General features: G+C 40.7%; 1 protein-coding gene across 3 annotated transcripts in view; it reads left to right on the forward strand.

Moving 5' to 3' along the window:
- The window catches only part of LOC135205756 (scoloptoxin SSD14-like), a 209892-nt gene that overhangs the window by 110325 nt on the left and 74567 nt on the right, over window positions 1-25000 (forward strand). For all 3 annotated transcript variants that reach the window (XM_064236905.1, XM_064236888.1, XM_064236897.1), the window contains exon 3: window positions 16105-16169. In XM_064236905.1, the coding sequence (XP_064092975.1) occupies window positions 16105-16169 (65 nt within the window). The remainder of the gene's footprint in view (window positions 1-16104; window positions 16170-25000) is intronic.

Below are 25000 nucleotides of genomic sequence, written 5' to 3' on the forward strand. Positions count from 1 at the left end.
CAGAAATAATAAAATAATGAATAAACAAATAAAAATGTAAGCAAATGATTAAAATATAAGGGGAATTGTATAAGGTTAGTAATGCATTACATCTTCCAACTGCTCGACATCCCTTGGATGCGGCGCCAGGAACAATCAAGAAGTTCGCTGTGTGCAAACCGTATTTCTGTGTCTGGATCATTTTCCAGCCATGTGATCCGATTGACCAGCAATCGACCGCCTTCCATTTAATTTCTGGACCCGTTCGAGTCCCTGTCACCCCTAAGGTGTAAATTGCTTACTCACATAATTTAGTTAAACTAAATCACAAGAGGGTTGTATAATGTTTCTCCTCTCTTGATATCGGCCCTTAGCCGTAGATTTTCCCTATGTTTCCGTTCTCTAGCATGGCTTTTTAAGAGTGCCAGTAAGTCACTTCTCCAGTTTTTCAGATACCGAGAACGACAGATTATATATATATATATATATATATATTTATATATGTGTGTGTGTGTGTGTGTGAGGACTGAGTAGGACGAGGAGAGTGAGAGAACTAACTTTATTTGGCAAATGAGGCTGTACATAAGGCAGCGTGCAGACGGAAGCGTAGTGTCTGTCACTCACGCATGAACAAACAGTCAAAAAGTGGCAGGGCCCCTACTGTGAATGTGTTTCTTCACAGACGAAAATACATGAATAATTTTACATAAAGGGAACGTATTCCCAACATATATTCATCAAAAGAAAGGTCTTAAAATGTTCTACATTTTAGTTCCTGGAAGAAAAGAGAGGACATATACATGGAATCGTTGGATGACTAACGGAATCTTGCGGGGAGCTGAAGGAGTCCTCAGGTTCGTGATTCCCTCGGTTAAGGGCCGTCTTGCGTGTCCTCATCGTCTGGAGGGCTGGAGGCAGGATGCCGCCCCTGGTAGTGGGCCTAGGGGGTTCGACTGCTTTCCTTGGATGGCCTCGATGACGTTTAGGGCACTTTCAGGAACCAGTGGCATTGGTGTTTTGTGAGGGCCTTCAGTGGGGTCGTCTTCATCGGAGGTGAGGCGGGCTTGAGGCAATGTATTGAGACCCAGTCCTCGCGGCCACCGATTGACATGAGGAACGCCTTCTCCTCCCAACAGATGACTTGGTGCAGGCCCCGGTATGGCCTCGTCAAGGGCAGATGGGTGGCGTTGTTCCTCACAAAGACGAAACTCCAGGAATCCAGGGCTCGCAGGCAGAACTGCTTCCTCTTGCCAACATACGTCTCTTGGCAGAGAACGAACTTCTGGATGGCTGCATGCGACCTAGCCAGGAGAATATCAGGATCATCATTGCTGTCGGCGGGGAAGAATTCACCTGGCACTGTTACGTACACCTTCTCTGCTGGGGAAGGGTCACCGTTGGCTCTTGGGGCGGTGTGGAGACTGAGGAGGACCCAGGGAAGTTGTGCCTTCCAATCGGGGCCCTGACAGCATGCCATTAAGGAAGCCTTGAGAGAGCGGTGGACCTTTTCCACCGTGCCATTGGCTGCGGGACTTCGTGGCGTAGTGCTTGGTGCCCCTCAGGCATGCCAGGGAGACCAGAGCTCTGATGTGAAGGGGGGGCCTCGGTCCATCGAGATGTCGTCGGGCACTCCGAAGTGGCTGATCCAGCTGGTCAGGAGGGCTTCAGCACAGGCGTCTGCGGTGGCTTCTGACATCGGGGTGGCCTTGGGTCACCTAGTAGACTGGTCGATCACTGTCAGGAGTTATCTGGCACCGTTGGATGGAGGAAGAGGCCTGACGTCGTCGATGTGAATGTGTCCAATCTTTCCCTAGGCTGGAGAAAAGAGCCTATCCGCGATTCGGTGTACTTTCCCGTCTTGCTACTCTGCCACGCGATGCAGTTTCTGGCGCACTCCCAAGCATCCTTCCTGATGCCATGCCACACGAACTTCTCTGTTAGGAGCCTGGTTGTCGTTTGGGGCGACAGGTGTGAGAGGCTGTGAATGACGTTGAACACCTGTTTCCTGCGGGAGGCAGGTATCAACAGACGAGGGCATCCTATGCTGGTATCGCAGAGGAGTGTCATCCTGGAGGCGCTGAAGGGGATGTCCTCCCAGTGAAGGGTGGTGATGGCAGTCCAGTAGGCCGGTACTTCGGGGTTGGAGGCTTGTTCACACGCTAGGCCTTTGTAGTGGATGCCGAGGTGAAGGGAGTTGATCTCAACCCTCGAGAGGGCGTCGGTTACAGGATTTCTGCTGGGGATGTACTCGATTGAGCACCCGAACTTGGAGATGGCAGTGAAATGACGTTGCTGCCTTGCGGGCCAGGCGTCGCCTGCCTTGATGAAGGTGTGGACCAGCGGCTGGTGGTCTGTCCTTATAGTGAAGCCCTCCAGAAGATATTTGAAGTGGTGGACAGCCTGATAGATGGCAAGGAGCTCACTGTTGAATGTGTTGTAGCGAGTCTCAGCGGGTTTGGGATTCTTGCTAAGAAATGCTAGCAGTGTGGGGACTCTGATGACCAGCTGTTCCAAAACGTCGCCGCATGCGATGTTGCTGGCATCGGTGGTGAGCGTCAGGGGTGCGTTGGGATCCTGGTGAGACAGGGTGGTGGCCCTGCTGAGGGAAAGGCGAGCTGCTGGTCTTCTCCCCATGTCAGCTTTTTAGGTTTGTCCTTCAGGACCTCGGTCAAAGGGACATGGTGTGGGCGGTGTCTGGGATAAATCTTTGGCAATAATTCACCATCCCATTGAATTCTTGGAGGGCCTTGATGATCATTGGCGTCGGGAACTTCTCTACTGTGGCCACCTTTGATGCCATGGGACAAACTCCTGCTGCTGTAATTTTGTGGCCGAGGAAATCCACCTTCTTGGCGCTGAAGGTGCATTTGTCAAAACGAACGACAAGTCCATTCTCCTGTAGGTGCTTGAGGACGGCCCAAATGTGGTTCAGGTGCTCCTCCGGCGATCTAGAAAAGATAAGAATATCTTCCACGTAGCAGACGCAGAAGGGTAAGTCACCGATGATGCTATCCATGAGGCATTGAAAGTTGGCCCCAGCGTTCTGCAGGCCGAAGGTGGAGAAGGCGAACATGAAGGATCTGAAGGGCATATTGATCGCCGTCTTTGGAATATCATCGGGATAGACAGGGACTTGAAAATACGACTTTAATAAGTCGACCTTGGCGCCGTGGAGGGGCCCGGTGAGGTCCTGCATGTTTGGCAGGGGGTAACTGTCAGGCGTGGTGACAAGATTCAGATGCCAGTAGTCACCACAGGGCCTCCACGTACCGTCTGCCTTCTTCACCATGTGGAGGGGGGACACCCATGGACGCGCTGCCTTTTTACAGATCCCTATCTCTATTTCTTTGAATGCAGTCCTGGCCTCCTGGAGGAGCTTCGGTTTGAGACAGCAGAACTTGGTGTGTGTCGGGGGGCCCTTGGTCTCAATATGGTGGAAGACGCGGTGCTTGGGTGTGGCCCCAGCCACCTGGTGAAGCTCATGGCGAAGATGTCCCAAAACTCCTGGGGAAGGGAGGCGTATATGTGGTGGGGAAGGATGGAGCAGATGGTGAGTGCCCTTGGTCCTCTGGCGAGTGGGCGGGAGAGGCAGGTCTCGGTATCGAGAAGATGCTGCGGGTCCACTCCAGCAAGAGGTCGTGGTGGGTGAGGAAGTCTGCCCCCAGGAGAGGGGTCCATACATCGGCGAGGATGAAGGGCCAGGTGTAGGTCTGGCCCAGAAATGCGATGGTCTGGGCCCTGGTGCCGTAGGTGCGGATGGGCATCCCGTTTGCAGCTGCGAGGGCAGTCTGGTCATCAGGGGTGCGGTTGTGATCCTCTTCAGATGAAGGGAAAACCGACTGCATGGCACCAGTGTCAACCAGCATCCTGAGGCTAGAGATGCTGTCCTGGATGTAGAAGCCCCTGGGTCGGTCACCACCCGACGTCTGGGAGGGGCTTTAGCGATTTCTGGTATGCTGCACCAACTGTGTCCTGCTGTAGGCTGTTGGCTGATGGAGAAGAGGAGAGTTTTGCAGCTTGGGTGGCTGTAAACAGTGTGAAAGCTCGCTGCACCAAACTTTCCATCTCCATGGTCTCTGCATTAGGGATCTGGCTTCAGACTTTGGGGGCGAGCTGGCGAAGGAAGAGTTGACGGGGGAAGCTCACCTCCTGCCCTCATCCTTGGTGGTCCATTTCTGGCAGAAGGACCAGGTCTTGGAGCTTGTGCCAGGCCAGTCTGGGTTCCGAGGTGGTCATGGGGTTGACCATGAGGTCGAAAATTTGGGTGGCTCGCTGGGGAACTGGGAGGGTGAAGACTTGGCTGAGTGCCCTCTTCAGGCCTTCATCGGGCGTCTACCCGGGCTGGCTGCGCATCCACTGGGCGAGGCGTTTGAAGGCATCCACTGTGAGGGTCCTGGTGATGAGGTCTGCCTTGGTGCTGTCCTGGGTGATGCTGTGGATCCGGAACTGTATTTCTACCTGTTCCAGCCATGTTACAACGTTCTCACTACAGAAAGGCGGCAGCTTGATGTGGTGGAGCTCTGACAATGTGGTTGTCTGGGGCGTGGGCACTGGCCTAGAGGAGGACTAGAGCGCGAAGAAGGATCATCTCGTGGGTCATGGGGTCAAGGCGGACACATAGGAGTCAAGTGAATGCGCTGAACTCTCCATCGTCTTGTCAGACTCATGCTTACTGTCGACAAGAAAGGCGGCAGCTTGTGTGGTGGAGCTCCGACAATGTGGTTGTCTGGGGCGTGGGCACTGGCCTAGAGGAGGACTCAAGCGCAAAGAAGGATCATCTCGTGGATCATGGGGTCAAGGCGGACACAGAGGAGTCAAGTGAATGTGCTGAACTCTCCATCGTCTTGTCAGACTCATGCTTACAGTCGACGAGAAGTCGTGAATTGCGGCCCAAACCATAAGACTGAACGCCAAAACACTTCTGTGAAGAAATGCTGTTGCGAGTCCACCAATGGCGTTGAGGGGTACCAGAGAACCTAGACTAGGCGTTGTATGGGTCCGTTAAAGGTTCTCTGCAGCTGAGCAGCGGTAATTAGTCCCTTAATGGCAAAGCCAAAACCGCTTGAGTCACTTACTCCTGGGTAACCAATTGTGAAGACTGAGTGAAATTTGGAGAGTGGGTGAACTAATTTCATTCGGCAAATGAGGTTGTACATAAGGTGGCATGCAGACAGAAGCGTAGCGTCCGTCACGCATGCACGAACAAATATAGTCATAAAGGGGCAGGGCCCCCGCTACGAATATGTTTCTTCACAGATGAAAATACATGAATAATATTACATAGAGGGAACAGATTCCCAACATATATACATCAAAAGAAAGGGCACAAAATGTTCTACATTTTAGTTCCTGGAAGAAAAGAGAGGACATATGGATATACAGATTTTTACAATGGAAAAGCGAACATTCACCCGAATGTCATCCTTATTATATATATATATATACTCTATTAAAAGTTAATGGTGGCTACTACAGCAGCGTTACTCTTGTAGAGATTCTTCTCTATTTTCCAAGTAGCGGCTTTTTCTGTGCTGCTAAAACAGACTAGTAGAGCGCCTATGGAGGTCATTATCAAATACAGGGTCAGGATTGGTGGATATATTTCAATTTTACAGATAAACTATGATACAGTCATCAAAGTCATTCACTGATTTCTCTCTCTCTCTCTCTCTCTCTCTCTCTCTCTCTCTCTCTCTCTCTCTCTCTCTTTCTTGAAGCGAGCTTTCATCTGGAGCATCCTCTAGGTTGGGAAGGTGGAGGTGGACTGCTTATGGTGTGGTGTCCGTCCTCCTTATATTTGGGGTCGTCAGCAGGTGATCTGCCCCATGCTGATCTCCTATTGGCTGGTGGCAGTAAGTCTGCTTTTTCATTGGTTGCTAGATCCAGGTCTCAAGCCACTTTCGCCGTGTCAATATTGCGTAGCTGCAACTGTCTGGACCTCCTGAGCTGTGTGGTCACATTGTTGGGTGTTGCATTACACTGCGAGACGTCACAGGTAATTTGTTTTTCATTGGCTGCAGGAGTATCTCATTCGGGAGATTGTCTTCTGTAGAGTTGTCATGATCGGTGGTGTCATTGTTGGTGGCAGGTCTTCTCATACTCGTGGGGAGGAGAAGTTCTTCCTGCATCGTATTTAGTGCTGGTTTTATTTGCTGGATGAGAAGCGCCTCCAGCAGGCGTAACCAACGGGCATCAGGGGCCTTCCCAATGATCTTCGTGTTCTGGTTGGTAACATCCAGGGAGATAGCCTATTGATGTTTGGTGCGGGCGTGGCAGGAGAGTCTCTTAGACAGGTGCATGCCGGTCATACCCACGTAGGCACCGCTGCAATCGCTGACTGGGCATGTATACTGGTGTACCACATACGTCTGCATCGGGGGTCTTGTAGTGTTGGGAGGGGTTATTATTCATATTTAGGTCGTGCATCCTCTGATTCTGGTAATATATGATTATGTCAATTTTCTTGGTGTCGTCGATCAGGGTTACATTTTCAGAAACAATCTTCTTAACAGAGTCCTCTTCTTCATGGTAATGGGGGCAGGACTGCGGGCTCTCACTATCGAACCCTTTCTCCAGGGCTGTGTAGACTTCCTTACTGATTGATTTATTTGAATACTTGTTATTCATGATGATGAGTGTCCTGCTAGGTTGAGCAGTGGGAGAGGGCTGTCCTGATGAAGGCCCAGACGGTCAAGCTTTTGAATTTGGCGGAGCACTGGCTGTTACCATTGAGGTAAAGTCCAAGATTAGTCGTCTTTGTGTAGACAGAAGTACGGAGGTCGTCTTTCATCTTACAAGGACGTCAAGGAAGGGGAGCCGATCGTCGGCGCTGTATTCAACCGTATAATTCAGCACAATGCACTGCTGAAATGCATGATGGAGGGCTTCTAACTCATCCTCAGCGTCGACTTGAACAAAGATATCGTTGATATAATGGCCATATCTGCAGGATTGCTGCATCCTGACAAAGACCCATTCTTCCACGGTGCCCATGTAAAAGTTAGTAAAGAGGACCCTCAGTGTGGAGCCCATTGCCACACCATCCTTCTGGCTGTCGAATGGCTCCTGTAGACATGATCAAGGATGATTTCGATGTTCATTGACAGGCATGTTTGTAAACAGGGACTCCACATCCAGTGGGGAGATAATCCTGGTGCCAGGGGCATCCTATATAGCTCCTAGGAGTTCTACTGACGACTGCAGGCTGTAAAGAATCAGGATGTAGGGAGTCAAAATTAGATTAAGGCGTTTAGCCAAGGCGTATGTAAGGGCAGGCATCTGGCTGATGATCGGCCAGAGGGGATTTCCTTGTTTGTGGGTTTTTATGTTGCCATATAAATAACCTAGGTTGTAGTCTCCTTGTATGGGCGGGAGGTGCACACCGTTTGTCACAACATTCACTATGCTGATGACTTCGTTGGCCTCTCTTTTGATGTCTGTCGGGTTTTTTGTCAGGCGCTCGAACATGCTGCGTAAAAAAAAATAGCCTCCAGCTTCTCGTGATATTCAGTAGTATCAATCAAGACGAATGCTGTCATCTTGTCTACGTGTCACATCGTGGTGCTCTCTTTCTCCTTCAATTCCTTCTCTGCTTTTTTCATCTCCTTGGTGAGGATCCTACTGTAGCACGAGCACCTCTCTGTAAAGGCTTAAGCAAGTAGGGTGAGCTGAAGGGCATCGGTAATACTCAAGATCCTCCGGGCTTCGAGTTGCGATGAAGTTGAGGAGCAATTTGATTTCGAGTCTCTTGTTGTGAGGCTTGGGTCTCGAGATGAAGTGGCAATTAAGACCCAACTTCAGCAGGGTCATAATCAAGACATGAAGAGATTATCTCCCTGGATGTTATCATCCAGGGAGGCCTCATGCATCAAATATGACGCAGGAAGAAATTCTCTTCCCCACGAGTATGAGAAGACCTGCCACCAACAATGACACCACCGATCACGACAACTCTACGGAATACAACACCCCTGAACGAGATACTCCTGCAGCCTATGAAAATCAAATTAGCTGAGACTTCTCGCAGTGTAATGCAATGCCCAACAATGTCACCGCACAGCTCAGAAGGCCCAGACGATTGCAGCTACGCAATATCGACACGGCGAAAATGGCTTGAGACAAGGCTCAAGCAACCAAAAGCAGGCCACCCTCAGCTTACCAGCCTAGAGGATGTCTGGCAGCTCCAGACGAAAGCTCGCTTCAGAAGACGAGAGAGAGAGAGAGAGAGAGAGAGAGAGAGAACCGTGAATGATTTTGATGACTATGGCATCATAGTTTATCTTTTAAATTGAAATATATACACCAATCTTGACCCTGTATTTGATAATGAACTCCATAGGTGCTCTACTAGCCTGTTTAAGTAGCATGGAAGAAGTCGCTATTCGAAAAATCTCTACAAGCGTAATGCTGAAGTAGCCATTACTTTTATTGAAGTTTGCTTGAAGGCTTGAGAGGGTCTGATTTCCTAAGTATATATACATATATATATATATATATATATATATATATATATATATATATATATATATATATATATATATATATATATATATATATATATATATATATATATATATATATATATATATATATATATATATATATATATATATATATATATATATATATATATATAATATATATATATATATATATATATATATATACTTAGGAAATCGGACTCTCTCAAGCATACTTCAATAAAAGTAAAGGAGCTGCCAGACATCCTCTAGCCTGGTAAGCTGAGGGTGGATATTGCGTAGCTGCAACCGTTTGGGCCTTCTGAGCTGTGCGGTGACATTGTTGGGCATTGCATTACACTGCGAGAAGTCTCACCTAATTTGTTATATATATATATATATATATATATATATATATATATATATATATATATATATATGTGTGTGTGTGTGTGTGTGTGTGTGTGTGTGTGTAGATATATATATATATATATATATATATATATATATATATATATATAGTATATATATATATTATATAGTGTGTGTGTGTGTCTGTGTGTTTATTCATAGTTGGTGTGCCTGGTATTAGTTTTAATTTTGAGAAATCCAAAATTGACTAATAAGAATAACGCCTCGTGCAAAAGACTATGCTGACTAAAGGTGGAACGCAACTATGAGCAGAAAGAGAATGAACCTTAACAGAAAACCACTAAGATTATTTTCTAACGATTGAAGGTAAACATAATTTGTCCATGTACACAATATAATTTCTATAATGTTATCAGAAGATTAAAGTTTATAGGAGCACTAAATGTTTGTGTGGTACTCTTGACATTAATCATAATTAACTACAAGAGCAGAGCCAGTGTGCCACCTAATTGCAAGCAAAATCACTAATCCTAGATGACCACATAGGTGAATGAAAATATAGATCAATAATGTAAACCGGCAATATTGAGCAACATTAAATGGTGGAGCACTGAAAGTAAGCTCCTACTGGAATCTCAGGAGACTGGAACCACAGGAGAAGGCACACAACGGGGAAAGTCTACACGAATCTGCAAAGCAGCCAACGTTGTAACACAAATATTAATAAAGGTACACTCACGTAAAATGATAAACTGCAAAGTGAGAATTACACGAAATATCCGATTTATCAATGCTTCAATATTACATTAAATGCAACGAAATTACCGTTAGAAAAAGAAGCACACACTAATATTACTTCGACATTTATTTCACAAGAATTTCATAATTGCATGAACTCACGTGCTTGGGTCGAGAGGTTCGGGTCAGTAGGCCAAAATGCAGGAGTGAAGAGGTAGAGTCTGGATGCAGAAGACTGGGACAAGACTGGTGAAGGAAAGGGTCAGCTAAAAATGGTTAAGGATTAAGACAGACGAGCCTATGTGATGAGTGAATTCTAGGGAGTGAAGGGGCCACTATCTGTTCTTGGCTTCTGTCAAATTAGATCTGGAACCAAAATACAGTGGGCAATGGGAGCCACAGTCCAATAAGTGTCATTGACCCATTTCGGGATCGGTGTATGGTTGGTAACTGGGTATGACACGTCATTAAAATGATATTTGGAATATTTACCATCTATTAGCCAGTGTTTGGAAACAAAAGGAAAAGAGCCTAAGGCCCGGTCCCACTGGCGTTTAGGATGAATTGCACATGAATTGCTCATGAAATTGGTTGATATTAGCTAAACATCTGCAACCGAAATTTGCGCAGCTCAAAAATCTTAGGAAAGGAAAAAAGTGCCTCTGCAGATAATTGGGGACGTTATAAGTTTTCGTCTTGAACTCGTTGCTCAACCAAGGGGCCCCATTCACATTTGGCTCTGAGACCTAGGGAGACCAATGTGTTTCTCTCTCCTCTCTCTCTCTCTCTCTCTCTCTCTCTCTCTCTCTCGCAAGACTGTTCCATTACCGTAATGTAACTCATGTTTTTATATAAATTGGTCACTCGATATTACTAGCTCTGTGCAATTTCTTAGTAATATGTTAATTAGTTGTGGAATCTGAGCATAGTGCTATTATTATTTGTGCGTGGTCCACGAAAGTGTTGAAGATTGTAACAGGCCTTTCTTTTTGAGCGAGAAATTGCAAAAAACCCTTTTTTTTTTTTTTTGAAGGTATCGTAGTTTACAAATATTTTGAAGTGCACTTCGAGGCTTTTATTTACCAGTGTTTGGATAAAATTATTATTTCTTTATGCCTTTTTCTTTTGTTTTATTCTTTTGATATGTCCATTTTATATGCTTAATGCTTGTACTGTCAATGCTTTTATTGCTCTTCATATTATTGTTATTTTGTATTCTATTTATTTTGTTTAATTAGTTTGAATAATTGTTTTAAGCTAATACTTGTGAATGAATTTGCATTCAATTAAATTTCATTTATAATTTAATTATTGCTTTATAATTTGAATTCATTAATTTTCTTGATAAACTTTGACTTAATTTTGTTTACTAACCAGTTCAAGAATTAATTAATTTTTTTCAAGTAATAACAAATTTCGATGAGATTGTGAATTTCACTTGTGATTTTTTTAATTTAAAATTTATATGAGCATTTTATTATACCACCAGTATTATATTTTATTTCTGTTTAGGTAGAAATATGGAGTGGTAATTGTGATGTTTTCCTCAAGTGAACTAGAACCAGGAAAATACTTAGAATTAAGATTATTGAAGGAGTGATGCCCTTTAATTAAGATTACCTCACATCTATTTAGAGTATTCACACGTTTAGTATTTGTGATGAAGGGTCAGGTGTCTTCCTGTAGTGAGGTAACTAGTAACCAAGCACATGATCAAACTGTGGCCCAAGTATAAAAGGTGTCCCAGACCCAGGATTAAAAGAGTCTCTTGCTATAACAAGTACAAATGGTAAGTGTAGTAACCAGATGCTTGGCACTTTGGGTTAACAAGTAATAATAGCATCCAGACCCAAGTATTCATGTTTCCCAGACCCAGATACTCTTTGGCACTTAGTCACAAGTATTGATGGTGGCCAGACCCGGGAGGAAAACAAATCACATTATCACTCTACCTTATACTGGTGGTGTTAGGAATATATTTTGTTAGGGGAGTGACCACATAGTTGCTTATGCATTTTATTGTAAGAATGTTATTTGAGAAAAATGGCTCCGTTCAATACTCAGGAATTTTTAGCAGCCCCTTCCTTCCAAGTGTTATCTGAAACTACTCTGACTAAGGCACAATGGAGTGCTCTAGCAGTAGCATGTGGTGGTCATGTGTCTAGCAACATGACAAAAGCAGAAATCAAATGCATTGCCATGCAAGCATTGATAGATTCCGGTAGAATAACTGATGAAGATGAGTTAGAATTGGCTCAAGAGTTGTTGAATGTAGCACAAGCTGATCTTATAAATAAGCAAGTAGAAAAAAAGAGAAAAGTGATGCAGAGATAGAACTCAGATGAATAGAAGCTGAAGAAAGTTTGATTAAGCTGAAAATGCAAGCTGAAAGAGAAAGAGTAGACAGGGAAAACAAGAAAGAAGAGAAAGAGAAGAAGAAAAAGCAACAGAAATGAAAGGCAAAGGATAAAAGAGGAAAGAGAAGTAGCAAGACATGAAAGGGAAATGGAATTGATTTGTGCTAGATCCACATTACCTGTAACACTGTCTTACCCTAACCAAGGCAATCAAGACCCATCTGATGTAGTAAGAGTGCAGAAGTTAGTCCCTAAGTTTACTGAAGAGGCTCCAGATGAGTTCTTTAATCACTTTGAGAAAGTGGCTTCAGGCATGGGATGGCCAGAAGATAAATGGTCAGTTCTGCTACAAAAGTGTCTTGATTGGTAAAGGGAGAAGTGCTTATTTAGCCTTAACAGCTGATCAGTATAAAGACTACAAGGTGCTCAAACATAATGTGCTACAAGTATACCAGATGACCCCTGAGTACTACAATGAAAGATTCAGAAATTTAAGAAAGGAGGAAAAGGTAACTTTCTTGGATTATGCTTATAAAGTGAGGTGTTTTAAAGGATGGTTGGAGGTAGCTAAAGTTACAACTTTTGAAGAGTTAGAAGAGTTAGTTGTATTGGAGTAATATTTTAGAGGTATTCCTGAGAATATAAGAGCCTATTTGAGAGAGAGAGAGGTTAAAAAACTTGACAAAGCTGCTACACTGTGAAAACTACAATGAAATTAGTAGCAGGCGCAATTACAATGTCAAGTACCAGAATCAACCACACACAGGTTTAGGTCTCATCCAAGTTTCAGGAGCAATTTTATAAATGGGAAACCTACAACCTAACGAAGCCATTCAGAAAGCCCACCTATAACCTATAGAAGTTAGAGGAGAACCCTTTAGCAAGGTGATTATAGATATGGTTGGACTGCTTCCGAAAACAAAGAAGGGAAATGAATATCTGTTGACATCAAAGTGTCCTGTTACCAGATATCCTGAGACGATCCATGTTAGAATCATATCTGTCGAGATAGTTGCTGAAAAACTAATGGGGTTTTTCTCAAAGTTTGGGATACCAGAAATTATACAAGTGATAGAGGAAAGAACTTTACTCTCAAGTTATTCCAGGATGTGATGAACTTGTTAGGGGTGAAACAACAGTTATCAACTGCTCATCATCCAGAAACTCAAGGAGCCTTGGAAAGGTTCCACCAGACATTGAATAGTATGCTGACAAAGTATTGCTCTGAGTCAGGAAGAGAATGGGATGACGGTTTACCCTTAATGTTATTTGAAGTTAGGAATGCTTATCAAGAAAGCATGGGATGTTCACCCAATGAGATGATTTTTAGAAGAGAAGTTATCCTTGCAGAAAATTGGGAAGAAAATCAAAAGGAAATCCAAGGAAAGTGTGTGAAGAACTTGAGGTAAAGGTTGGAAGAGATTAGAAAATTCTCTTTAGAACATCTGAAAATGAATCAAGAGGTAATGAAAAGGAAATATGACAAGAAGACAGATGAGAATTTTTAGTGTTGGTTGACAAGTGTTAGTGTTTCTGCTAGTCAAAAGATTTCCACTTACCAATAAATTTCAAGGTCCCTACAAGATAATTCAGAAGTTAAGTGATAGAACTTATGTGATTGAAACACCATAAAGGAGAAAATGACAAAGGAAGATACATGTTAACCTCTTGAAACCTTACTTCTCAGAAACTAGAACTGAAACTGTGTCAGTAATACTTCATCTACAGAAGACGACGACAGCTATGAATTGGGAGCTGAAAGCAAGATGAATAATTTTTCAATTTTGGAAAATTTGGAGGATAAACTGAAACATCTTAATGTTGAACAAGGTGAGGAATTTAGTGAAGTGATTGGAAGCTTTACAGAGATTTTTGCAGACGTACCCAGACGTACTAATATGCCCAAACATGAAATCAAGATCCAAGAAGATGGAAAATCATTCAAGCAAAGAGCATATCGCCTATCACCTTATCATCGAGATGTTTTGAAGAAAGAAGTTGAGTGTTTGCTGCAACATGGGTTAGCAGAACCCAGTTCAAGTCACTACAGTTCTCCATGTGTGTTAGCAAAGAAACCTGATGGCTCCTTAGGATGTGTACTGATTAAAGGAAATTGAATTCCATTAGCGTGGCAGACAATTATCCGTTGCCTCTTATAGATCAGTTACTTGATAATATTGGGCAAGCCAAGTTTGTTTTCAAGATAGATTTATTAAAGGTATATCATCAGATATCCTTAGATGAAAATGCTAAGTTGCTGTCAGCTTTTATTACTCCTTTTGGATTGCATTAGTATACTGTTCTGCCACTTGGTCTGATAAATGCACCTGCAATATTTCAACGAGTGATGGATCAACTCCTAGGGTCTATAGAAGGAGTAGGTGTATACCTTGATGACATACTTATTTACTCTGCAACATGGGAAGAACATATGCAAATTCTGAAGAAAGTCTTCAAGAAACTACAAGAAGCAGGACTAACAGTCAACCTAGAGAAGAGTGAGTTTGGGATGGTGACTGTTCAGTATCTTGGGTTTGAAGTTGGGAAAGGCCTTCTTTCTCCAGTGAATGCTAATGTAGAAGGTATCCGTAAGGCTACCCCACCCACTACCAGGAAGCAGCTACAAAGATTTTTGGGCATGGCTGGATTCTATCGTTGTTTCTGTCCAAATTTCTCAGCCGTAGTAGCTCCCTTGACAGACTTAATAAGTCTCATAGCTAAGTTTGTTTGGACTTGAGAATGTCAAGAATCCTTTGAAAAAGGTAAAAGCCATTTTAGTTAACTTCAAGACCAGTGCTTCAAGCTCCAGACTTTAATAAGGAGTTTGTGATACAAGTTGATGCCTCTGATTGTGGATTGGAGCTGTTCTACTTCAAGAAGATGAAAATAACCTTCTACACTCTGTGTGTTTCCGGTTTTCGAAACTGAAAAAGCATCAGAAAAACTATGCAACTAATGAAAAGGAAACTCTAGCTTTACTCACAGCATTGAAAAAGTTTGAAGTGTATGTGATTAGATCAAGGAATGAGAAAGTTTTAGTGTTGTCTGATCACAATTCCTTGTCATTTAAACAGCGGATTAAAAATCATAAAGACTGACCTGGTGGTCTTTGTGCTTGCAACAGTATAATTTAAAGGTCGTGCACATATCTGGTAAGAACAATGTAGTTGCCGATTATTTATCCCGTTGTGAATCACTGGATTCAACCCCGGGATAACTAACCCTCTTGGGGGAGAAATCTTATAATGTGAGTTTTGTAATGCAATTATGATTTTGGTAATGTGATTAATTCCCCTCAGAGACTCCGACTTTTCGTGACACTTGTCATATGACTGAGGATAAAAAGAAACTTTACACAACATATAGACTCACACTATTACATAATTTGGTTAAAAATGCTAAAATAATGGCAACACAGCATTAAAAGTAGATGTATTAAACATAAAACGAAAAACAATAGTAACAGGTCATGGACACACAAACACAGGTTCACGGAGTTAAAGAAAAGGGTAATAATAAAAGTAAACATAAAACTGATAACACTTGGTTGTCGTAAACCCCATTGTATGTTAGCTAGTTTTTCTTTGGTGTCATATCTTTTCTGTTTACTTTCAGTATATATACCTTTTTCTTCAACTCGGCGGGTCTGCGTTTGTGTCCAGGACCTGTTACCTTTGTTTTTTGTTTTATTTTCAATACATCTACTTTTAACGTTGCAGTGCCGTTATCTTAACATTTTTAACCCCATTTTGCATTACTACGATTCTATCTGGTGAATAAATGATCTTTTTAGCCTTGGTCATGTGATAAGTGTCACGAAAAGTCGTAGGATGAATTTGTGATATTGCATGTCTTTGTTTCCGTGTTTCCACACACACACACGCACACGCAATATAATAATATATATATATATATATATATATATATATATATATATATATATATATATATGCATATAACTATATGCGTTTGTGAGTCTGTGTGTGTGTTGTGCACATGCGTATGCGTCTTTTACATTCATATAACACAAGGGTTTTGATCTTATTTTAGTGAGGGAGATTGTCTGTCTTTTGCGTATAATAATGAATGTTGAAGTTCTCACAGTCTCCTTTGGTTTTAATTTTATTTGAAATACCTCGTGATAAATTGCTATATACTGATTTTTCTTTTCATGAATGTACGTATTTTTCTTTTGGCAGGAGTTCCCTTGTACGGAGGAGCCGAAGCAGAAAAAGACGAGCCAAACCAGCCAGTTGAGCAACAGGTAAGAATTCTGATTTTGGATCCTTTCTGTCTTCCCGCAGCAGGAAATACAAAATCAGGTGCTCACTACCATAGGTAGGATTCATTCGTTGCATGAAAGGTTTGGGAATGCTCGTGGTTCAAGATTGAAATGTTTGTGATTGGTAGCGAGTAGATTTGTCTCTAATGTTTTAAATCATATTGAACTTCCTTTTGTCTTATTGTCTTATATATATCTCATCGATTCATAAAGTTAGTGTTTTTTAAAGACGTTACTCATTTGCCTTCACTTCCAAAGGAGTTCATCTTGAGACTTCATTGTCTAAGGCAGTATTATTCGTTTTCATTTTTGCAATCTAAATTGGCATCAGGCACTGAGGACCATTACAAAGTCAGCATTGCTCTCGGGAAAAGTTCTCCTGAGTTAGTAATGAGGCTCACTGGACTATTTTGAGTAAGATTAGGTCACCTGAAAGACTCAAACTTAACTCAGCCCTAATCGCTCATTAGAAGCTTTCTAGTAGGAAGAGCTTTTCTCTTCTTTCGAAAATGAAAGCATGTTTCTGCAGTTGGGTTCGTAATGGTGGAGGAATTATTATTCCTTAGGATGTGATAAAAAAAATCAAATATATTACTTGTCTTTCATTCGGTATGAATGAAGGACAAAATACTGGTATATATTTTGCTTTTCTTCTTGTATCAGATGGAATGATTTCATACAATACTAAAAATAACCGGGATTGCGTCTTAATACATAAATTTTCTAGAGTCAATATGAACGTTGTAGATAGAATACTTGAATTTCAATGGGGACTGCATGGACTCAATACATAAATTTGAGAGTCATGCGGACTTCATGGACATAAGACAACTTTGATAGGGGTAAAGGAGATTGCATGGTCATTATACACAGGTGGGAATTTAATGGAGGTCATAGAGATTCATAGATGTGACATATAAATTTGATAGAGATAAAGACTGCGTGGAAATGATACAGAAATTGAAGAAAGATCATCATTGTTGCAGAGATAAAGTGCGTGGATATGGAGATTTCAGGGATTGCAGAGGCATAATACTTACTGTTTTCAGTAAATCATTTCCAGTGATGTTGCTAGACCTGTGGATGCTTGATGGGTACATGTGCTGATGGCATCAGATCTGACTTTTCTTGGTCGCCACCAATGAAAGCATCCACCAGACCCAACGTTCCCTAAAAAACAGGTTGTAACTCTGGAGAGGAAAAATGAAACATTGGTATCATTTGTCTGCTGTTTATCAGTGGTTTACGTGCTCGCCTACCGATTCGGTAGTCCCACGTTCGATTCCACGCTCTGCCAACGTGGAATCAAAGGAATTTGTTTCTGGTGATTAGAAATTAATTTCTCGATATAACGTGGTTAGGATCCCACAATAAGCTGTAGGTCCCGTTGCTAGGTAATCAATTGGTTCCAACCCATGTAAAAATATCTGATCCTTCGGGCCAGCCCAGGAGAGCTGTTAATCAGCTCAGTGGTCTGGTTAATTAAACTAAGATATACTTACCTTAATCGGTGCTAAACGCCCAGTGTGGAAACCTGGCACAACGTTTGCCACTTTCTCTTTGTATAGTAAATACTATGCACTGCAGAAGCATAATGCTTGGTACCACGTCTAACTTCTTGCATAAGTCTTCTGCACTCATTCTGCCTGGATATTAAGTATCGCCTTAACCTTCTACCTCCTGTATATGTGTATATACATGCCTTTTATTTTCCAATGGCACGTTGGATAAAAAGAAAAAAATATCAGAGTACCCCATTTCAAAAATGATAAGCGCGATCAAGTGTCATGTCCTTCTTTCTTTGCTTTATTTGTTCTCTTTAATTTGTTTTAGTTTATAGATCCTTTATCATTTCTTGCTTTAATTATTGTTAATTGTTGAGTCTCTCAGAAAGGCTTTAAGTGAGACGCAATGCAGGTTTCTTTCTTCATTCACACATTAGAATTGTACATTAACAATATAAGTTTAATAATTAAGACTATGAATCGAAATGAAGTTTATCTCGATTGCTACTGCTCAGGGTATCTGACCTCCTTTTCGGGACGGCTGTTTGTGCGGTTTTCTCCTTTCTCTTGCTTCAACTCCTTCCAGCTACCTCCAGAGTCTTCTAGGTCCACCTTCAAGGGTGTTCTTTGTTTCTTTTCCCACCTGATTCTTGTGGTGATTCATTAATGTTATCTGATTACTGGCGCCCCCCTTGGGTGTGACTAATTATTAATCCCTCCTCTTGAGGGTGGGGCTTTCAATTTGCCGGTTCCGGTGCGAGGTGAAAGATCAGGTGAAAATTTTCACGGGTTCATAATTGATAAAACAACACTCAGAATAATACTATGTAACAATATATACTAATCATGGTTATTTTTGAGTTCTGTCAATATACATTGTATTTTCTTAATAACCAAATGTCTCACTATTATGATGAACAAAATAATAGTGACTACTATTACTGCTAGATTTACTAATGAAAACACTGGAGAGACCCTTTCCTTATACAAAAAATAGTCATCAACATAGGTCAGGTTTTCAAGTTTATTTAATTCTAATTGAGACAACTTAAATTCCTGTATTTCATATATGTGTAATTTTTATATGGTACATGTTTGTTGAATTTATATTCAGTGAAAAGGTGCGTTTCATAGTATACTTGGTTTGCTATAACTACCTTACATGATGTTGCAAAAGACTTGACATTTTTTAACCTTATTTCTGTACTAACATTAGGACAAGTGAGTGTGGCTACAACAGTATATAATGAGAAGACAAAAAGGTCCTGCTCAATTATCATTGCTTCAAAAGTCTTATTAATGGTTGTGAACACATAATCCTTCTCTAGATTCTGTTTTAAAACAATTTCTTGAATACAAGAATAAAGATATTTTGCTTTATACAAGTTATCGATGTTACATACATATACCTGTTCCTTTAACATGATGCATTCATTAAACTGTTTATTATTAAAGAACAAAATTAATTATCTATGTCCTTCTAATGCAAAATGTATACTAAGCCCCTTTCTAATAATCATTTTATTCTCAATTAACATAGGAAAGGGGTACAATGACATTAAGAAATTTGTGGTCTTAATGTTGAAAGGTATAACTGAAATAATTCTGACATTGAGTACTTTGGCACAAATTATAGTGCATAAAGTTATCTTCTACTGATGGTGTACAATGCTTTTCAATTACTTAAAACTTAATAATGTCTTCTAATCTTTTGGAGTGGTTAGTGTTGGGCTCAATATACCTTTGTAATGTAGTAAGACAGCACTGAACATGTCTTAATGTTTCTGTAATATCACTTCACTTTTGTAGTGCAAAAGTATTTACAAACTGTATGTTTTCTAAATAATTTAATTCCTTCGTTACATTCTGATTAACTTGATTTATAATAACCTTCATTTTTTCTATTTATTGTGCATTTTGATTAGTGAGAGGCAATCACTTTATTTATCACCGTACCCCTTGCGGCTGCCCACTTCCAATCAGTCTATGCTTTCCTTTCTTTTGTTCTACATTTGCTTCTGCTGCTACACCGAAAAATTGACTCAAAGCAGTTCCAATGAAGGCTAAGAGGGATCTCTTTGACCTTGTGCTTAGCGTCTTTTCGATGTTGTGGCTTAACTTTTCCAGTAATAACAAAGCACTGTGATTATTATCCTTCTGTAGAATTGATGTAATGCCATTTTGAATTTCTTCCAGTTCTCTTTCACTACTTAACACTGTGGAGATATCTATACTAACTATTCCCAAGTCCCTGATCATTTTGACTTTTCCATGTCTTTTCAATAGGGCACCCTTTCCTATCTCCACCTCTGAAGAGATGAGCCCAATTTATAACTAGTGCTATGATGAGCCGCATGTTATCATCTGCAAGAATAGACTATCAGATTTTCTGTATATATAGATATACATAATTTTCCCTACATATATCATACTTATGATATTTTCAGTCCAACACTATTTACATATATGTATAGATACATTTAACTCTTTCCGTTTCTTAGGTTATACCTTGTAATCGGATTTTCTGCAATATTTTCATTTCTTATGTTATTTATATCTTTAGTAGACCATGGATCTGTTTTTACTACCTTTACATGATTCCAGTGGACTACCCTTTCCTTTAGATCACTTTCATTAATTACTCTACTTTAGTTCAATTTTAACACTTCTACTACTGTTACAACCCTCAGGGTAGTTATGCAAGTTCTTAAATTATAATGATGTTGTCAGTAATAAATGTCACTCAGTGCTATAAAGGTCAGCGGAAACAAACACCCAAGAAAACTTAATATTTAATGTCTAATAAATACAAAATTTAAATCAACCTTGTTGGATGTAACAAATACCACAGTAACTTGATAACAAGGAAAGACAAATACTGGTCATTAGAATCACACTGGATTCCCTAAAACGAAGAAGCTAAACCCTTTCAAAGAAAGAGATTATAACAATTATTAATAAATAACTTCTTTGGATCCAACAATAAGGAACTACTTTCGGCGTAGCTGGAATTACGGCCGCTAAATTCTTGAACAAGGTGGTTAGGCAGTAACTACTGTGTGGCAGGCAGTTAGGCCAGCCCGTCTGGATGTAAACACTCCACTTTGCCTTTCGGCCCAGGTTCAGATTGAGGGGTGGCATGAAGTGGCATATATGTAAAGGACCTCAGGTTTGTATAGTTAGGAAAAATACAATTTACTTTCAAAAATTGTGATTCGTTCCTACACGATATGTAAACCCTTGGTCTTTTACATAAGGAAGACTCACTGATTGGTGAGAGGAATATGAGTGAGCTTCTAGGCTACTCCTCCTGGTCGTAAGAGTGAGGAGGAGTGCCCTAACTCTGACAACTTGATCGGAGTACAGGAGCTGCATGATAAAAGAGTCAGACTTCTGGGCCTTTTCGAAATGAGTGAGGAATCGTTACTCATCCGAAAATGGGCTGTGAAGAATATTTAGAGTCGGAGGCATTAGTGCAAAGCTCTGGGAAGGGTTTGCATTATTGCCAGTCTCTATCCTCCCCTTGCTAAAGGAAGGAACGGGATTGCTTCTATGATTCTGATAAGAAACATAAAAAGGATGCTCTATGTGTAAGCTTATCACATTAATCGCCCAACCAGCCAGTGTAAGTTCGAGTCCTATCCTCAACCCAAAGGAAGAGGAGTGGAAGGACAAGGTGGAGAAGGTGGAGAGGCCAGTCACTCTCTAATCCTTCTTACCTCTAGAACTGCACACCATAGGCGAGATGCAACTTGTCCTCTTGAAGGAGCCAGGTAAGCAAACACAACCTGCAAGCATCCACCACCAGTCCAAGGAAATAAGGTTCTAAGGACCTGTGGGTAGGCCCAAAGGGAAAGATAAATATGGTCGCAATGAGACCTTATCTATCTTCCTGTCCGACGTATTCTTCGGAGTGATGACAAGTACCCATCCACTGGACTATCCAACTGCAGAGAAGTCTCTCACTGTCTCATAATATTTGGAGAAAGACATGTCATTGGACACTTACGCAATGGCAGTCCGCAGCGGATAAAGACAATGACACTCCATGGAGGGTGTTGATCCTTACGGGTACAGCAATGCGCCAATAGGACTAAGTAATGACTGATCTGGATCAACACACAATTTTATTAAGTAATTTTCAGAGTTCCCTATTGCGTTTGGGAGTGAATTTGGGGGACATGTTGGAACCTGTGATTTCAAGTTTTAAAACATCATCGGGGTCTTAGTGGAGGGAATTCGGAGTGAGGGTTGAAATCAAGGTTTTTTACCTACGTAGACTATGAGGAACTTTGGGGTTGGGGTTGAAATCAGTTTTTTTACCTCCCATAGTGTATGAGGTCCTTTGGGGTTAGAGTTGAAATCAGGGTTTTTACCTCCCATAGAGTATGAGGTCCTTTGGGGTTAGGGTTGAAATTAGGGTTTTTACCTCCCATAGAGTATGAGGTCCTTTGGGGTTAGGGTTGAAATTAGGGGTTTCATCCCCGTAGAGCAGTGTTTTTCAACCTTTTTACCTCAGGGCGCATCTATGAATTAACAGAAACTTTGGGGCGCACCTTTGATTTTAATATGGACAAAAGACTTATGAAATTTGAATTTATTGTGAAGTTTCAGAAACTTTAGCTTGTTTGTACGGTAATACTTTCTTCCTGAGACGATATTTTACTTTTTTTTGCATAGCGTTCAAGCATATATTAAAATATATGTTTTTTTATATGCTGCATATTTTAATTTCCTTTTAATTGTCTTTTTCCTCAGATTACCTTCTAGAGTCGGTAAATGATCCACTATTAAAGGAACTAAATCGTCTGAATAGCCTTTTCTCAGCAAAGGAAACATTTCCAAACAGCCTGAACTTGCTTGTCTTTTCCAAATCACTATTTTTTTTCTGAAATGCTTTGATTCTGTCGGGAGATGAGAAAAGATTTTCATTTCCACTTTGCATAGACATGTTTAGATTATTCAAGTGTTGAAACATATTGGTCAGATATTCCAGTTTTGCTGTCCAAAACTCACATTCCAAAAGTCCACAAAAATTACTTTTATTTTCTTTTTTTAAAAAATGCCAATAGTTCTTCGCAAAGTTCAAGCACACGACGAAGTACCTTTCCTCTTGATAACCATCTGACTTCTGTGTGCATAGCAAGCGAGTGTGTCGTGAATCCATGAATCCACCATTGGTGGAGCTCCATCAGTACAAATTCCAACACACGACTCCCAGGATAAATTCCATTTCTCAAAATAACTATTCAAAATTAGAATATAATTTTCCTATTCCTCGGGGCGCACCTGAGCACCTCACGGTGTGCACCAGTGTGCCCGGGCGCACAAGGTTGAGAAACGCTGCCGTAGAGTATGAGGTCCTTTGGGGTTAGGGTTGAAATCAGGGTTTTTACCTCCCATAGAGTATGAGGTCCTTTGGGGATTAGGGTTGAAATCTGGATTTTTCATCCCCGTAGAGTTTTGCAAGGCGCCGACCTGACTGTGGGAACCTGTGAAATTTCACACCTATTTGTTATATTCACACCTTTATGGTCAATTTTCATACCTAAAGGTGTGAAAAATAATCAACATCTCATTAAAAGATGTGAAAAATAATTAACACCTCATTAAAAGTTGTGAAAGTTCACACCTAAAGGTGTGAAATTTCACACTTAGGTGCTAATCCCCAGGTAGAAAAATCGACTACCTTCTTTGAAGGGGTTAATTGTCACTGGCTTGAAGATTTATTTGGATTAGGGCGACTGTTACTTATTTTTACAACTTCTTTATTGGTTTCCTTATTATTGCACCAACAACTTCTAGTTAAATGCCCGACCTTCTTGCAAACTGTACAGATTCTAGGTTTTCTGCACTCGTTAGTGGAATGATTGTTATATCCGCAGTTTTCACATGCCGTCTTTGGTCTTGCTCTTTGAGCTGAATAGTTAGTTCCCTTGGATTGAGTTATTTGTGTTTGAAGATTGACCAGGCTTATATTATGTATGTTATGGGTGGACCACTCCTTGATTGATTCTATCTTCTTTTCGGGTTCGGATTCCATTTTCTTTCAGTATTTTGGGCATATTTCCCTTGAAAGGAAGTGGATCTATTCCCTACTTGTCTGGAATTATCAAAGTACTTATTATTCGTTCTATATGCCTGATTGTTATTTCTGCCTTTCCTTTCACTTTGTTTTTCTATTACAACTACAAATTCCTCAGAAAAATCTATCTCTTTCTTTTGGATATCTTGCCTCATTTTAATTTTTCTGAAAGCCTTCTTTTCTATCTTCTCCAAGTGCACGATATATTGCTCCAAATGACAAGTAGTTCAAAACATATCATAGACTAAGTCCTTTTCATCATCACCGATCTGCATCTTATCTCCTATGGTGATGTTTGTTTTCTGTAAGTCTTCTATTATTTTGACTATTTTATTTTCAACATTTGCGCAAAGATTTGCTACGGATTCATATATTATTGCGGGTGAAAGAATCTAGTAATATTATACAAGGTCCCAGATTTACTTACTGGTTCACAGAGTGATAAGTAAATTGTTCTGAATTCAGAGTATGTAGTTAATTTGCTGAAATTAACCGAATTCAAAGTTTTATGTGCATCACCGTGTTCTGAATTAACTAGAAGCCAGGCTTCATTAATCTTAGCTCTTTCATCAGTTATTCCCCTTGTAGATGTGCGGCTTTTGCATCAGCTAACCAATGATTCACTGTATAGGATTCGAGCCTACCTTTGTCAGGATTGGTATCTTCTACTTTTCCACAGAAACGTGTGGCCTGTGTTATTACAGCTGCCTGATTCATTCTTCTATATCTAAATGTGTTATTATTATTATTAGCACTGTTATGGTTATCGTTATTTGTATTATTAGGGTGAATATTTTCCTGAGTCATTAAGGTTTGCGAAATTGGTACTGGGATTTGGCTGCGTCTGTCTGGTGTTGGTCTTAAATTGTATGAGCTATCTCTGACACTGTCAAGTAATTTATTAAAGGCTTTCTGCATTTCACAAAAAAACAAATATATATATATATATATATATATATATATATATATATATATATATATATATATATATATCCACATATGCTACTCATTATCACACAACAGTATGTAAAAAAAAAAGAAAAAATCATGTATGGAACTGGGCATAACAGTATCACAGAAATTATTCAAATGCAATCACAAACATACAACAACAATATTCAATAATCATGTATCACCAACCGAGTGTTAAGCCAAAAAAAAAATATATTAATAATAATAATAATAAATAAAAATAAAAAGAGTAATAATCATAAGAATTCCTA

This window comes from Macrobrachium nipponense, chromosome 11 (genome assembly GCF_015104395.2).
Source record: "Macrobrachium nipponense isolate FS-2020 chromosome 11, ASM1510439v2, whole genome shotgun sequence".
Lineage (NCBI taxonomy): Eukaryota > Metazoa > Arthropoda > Malacostraca > Decapoda > Palaemonidae > Macrobrachium > Macrobrachium nipponense.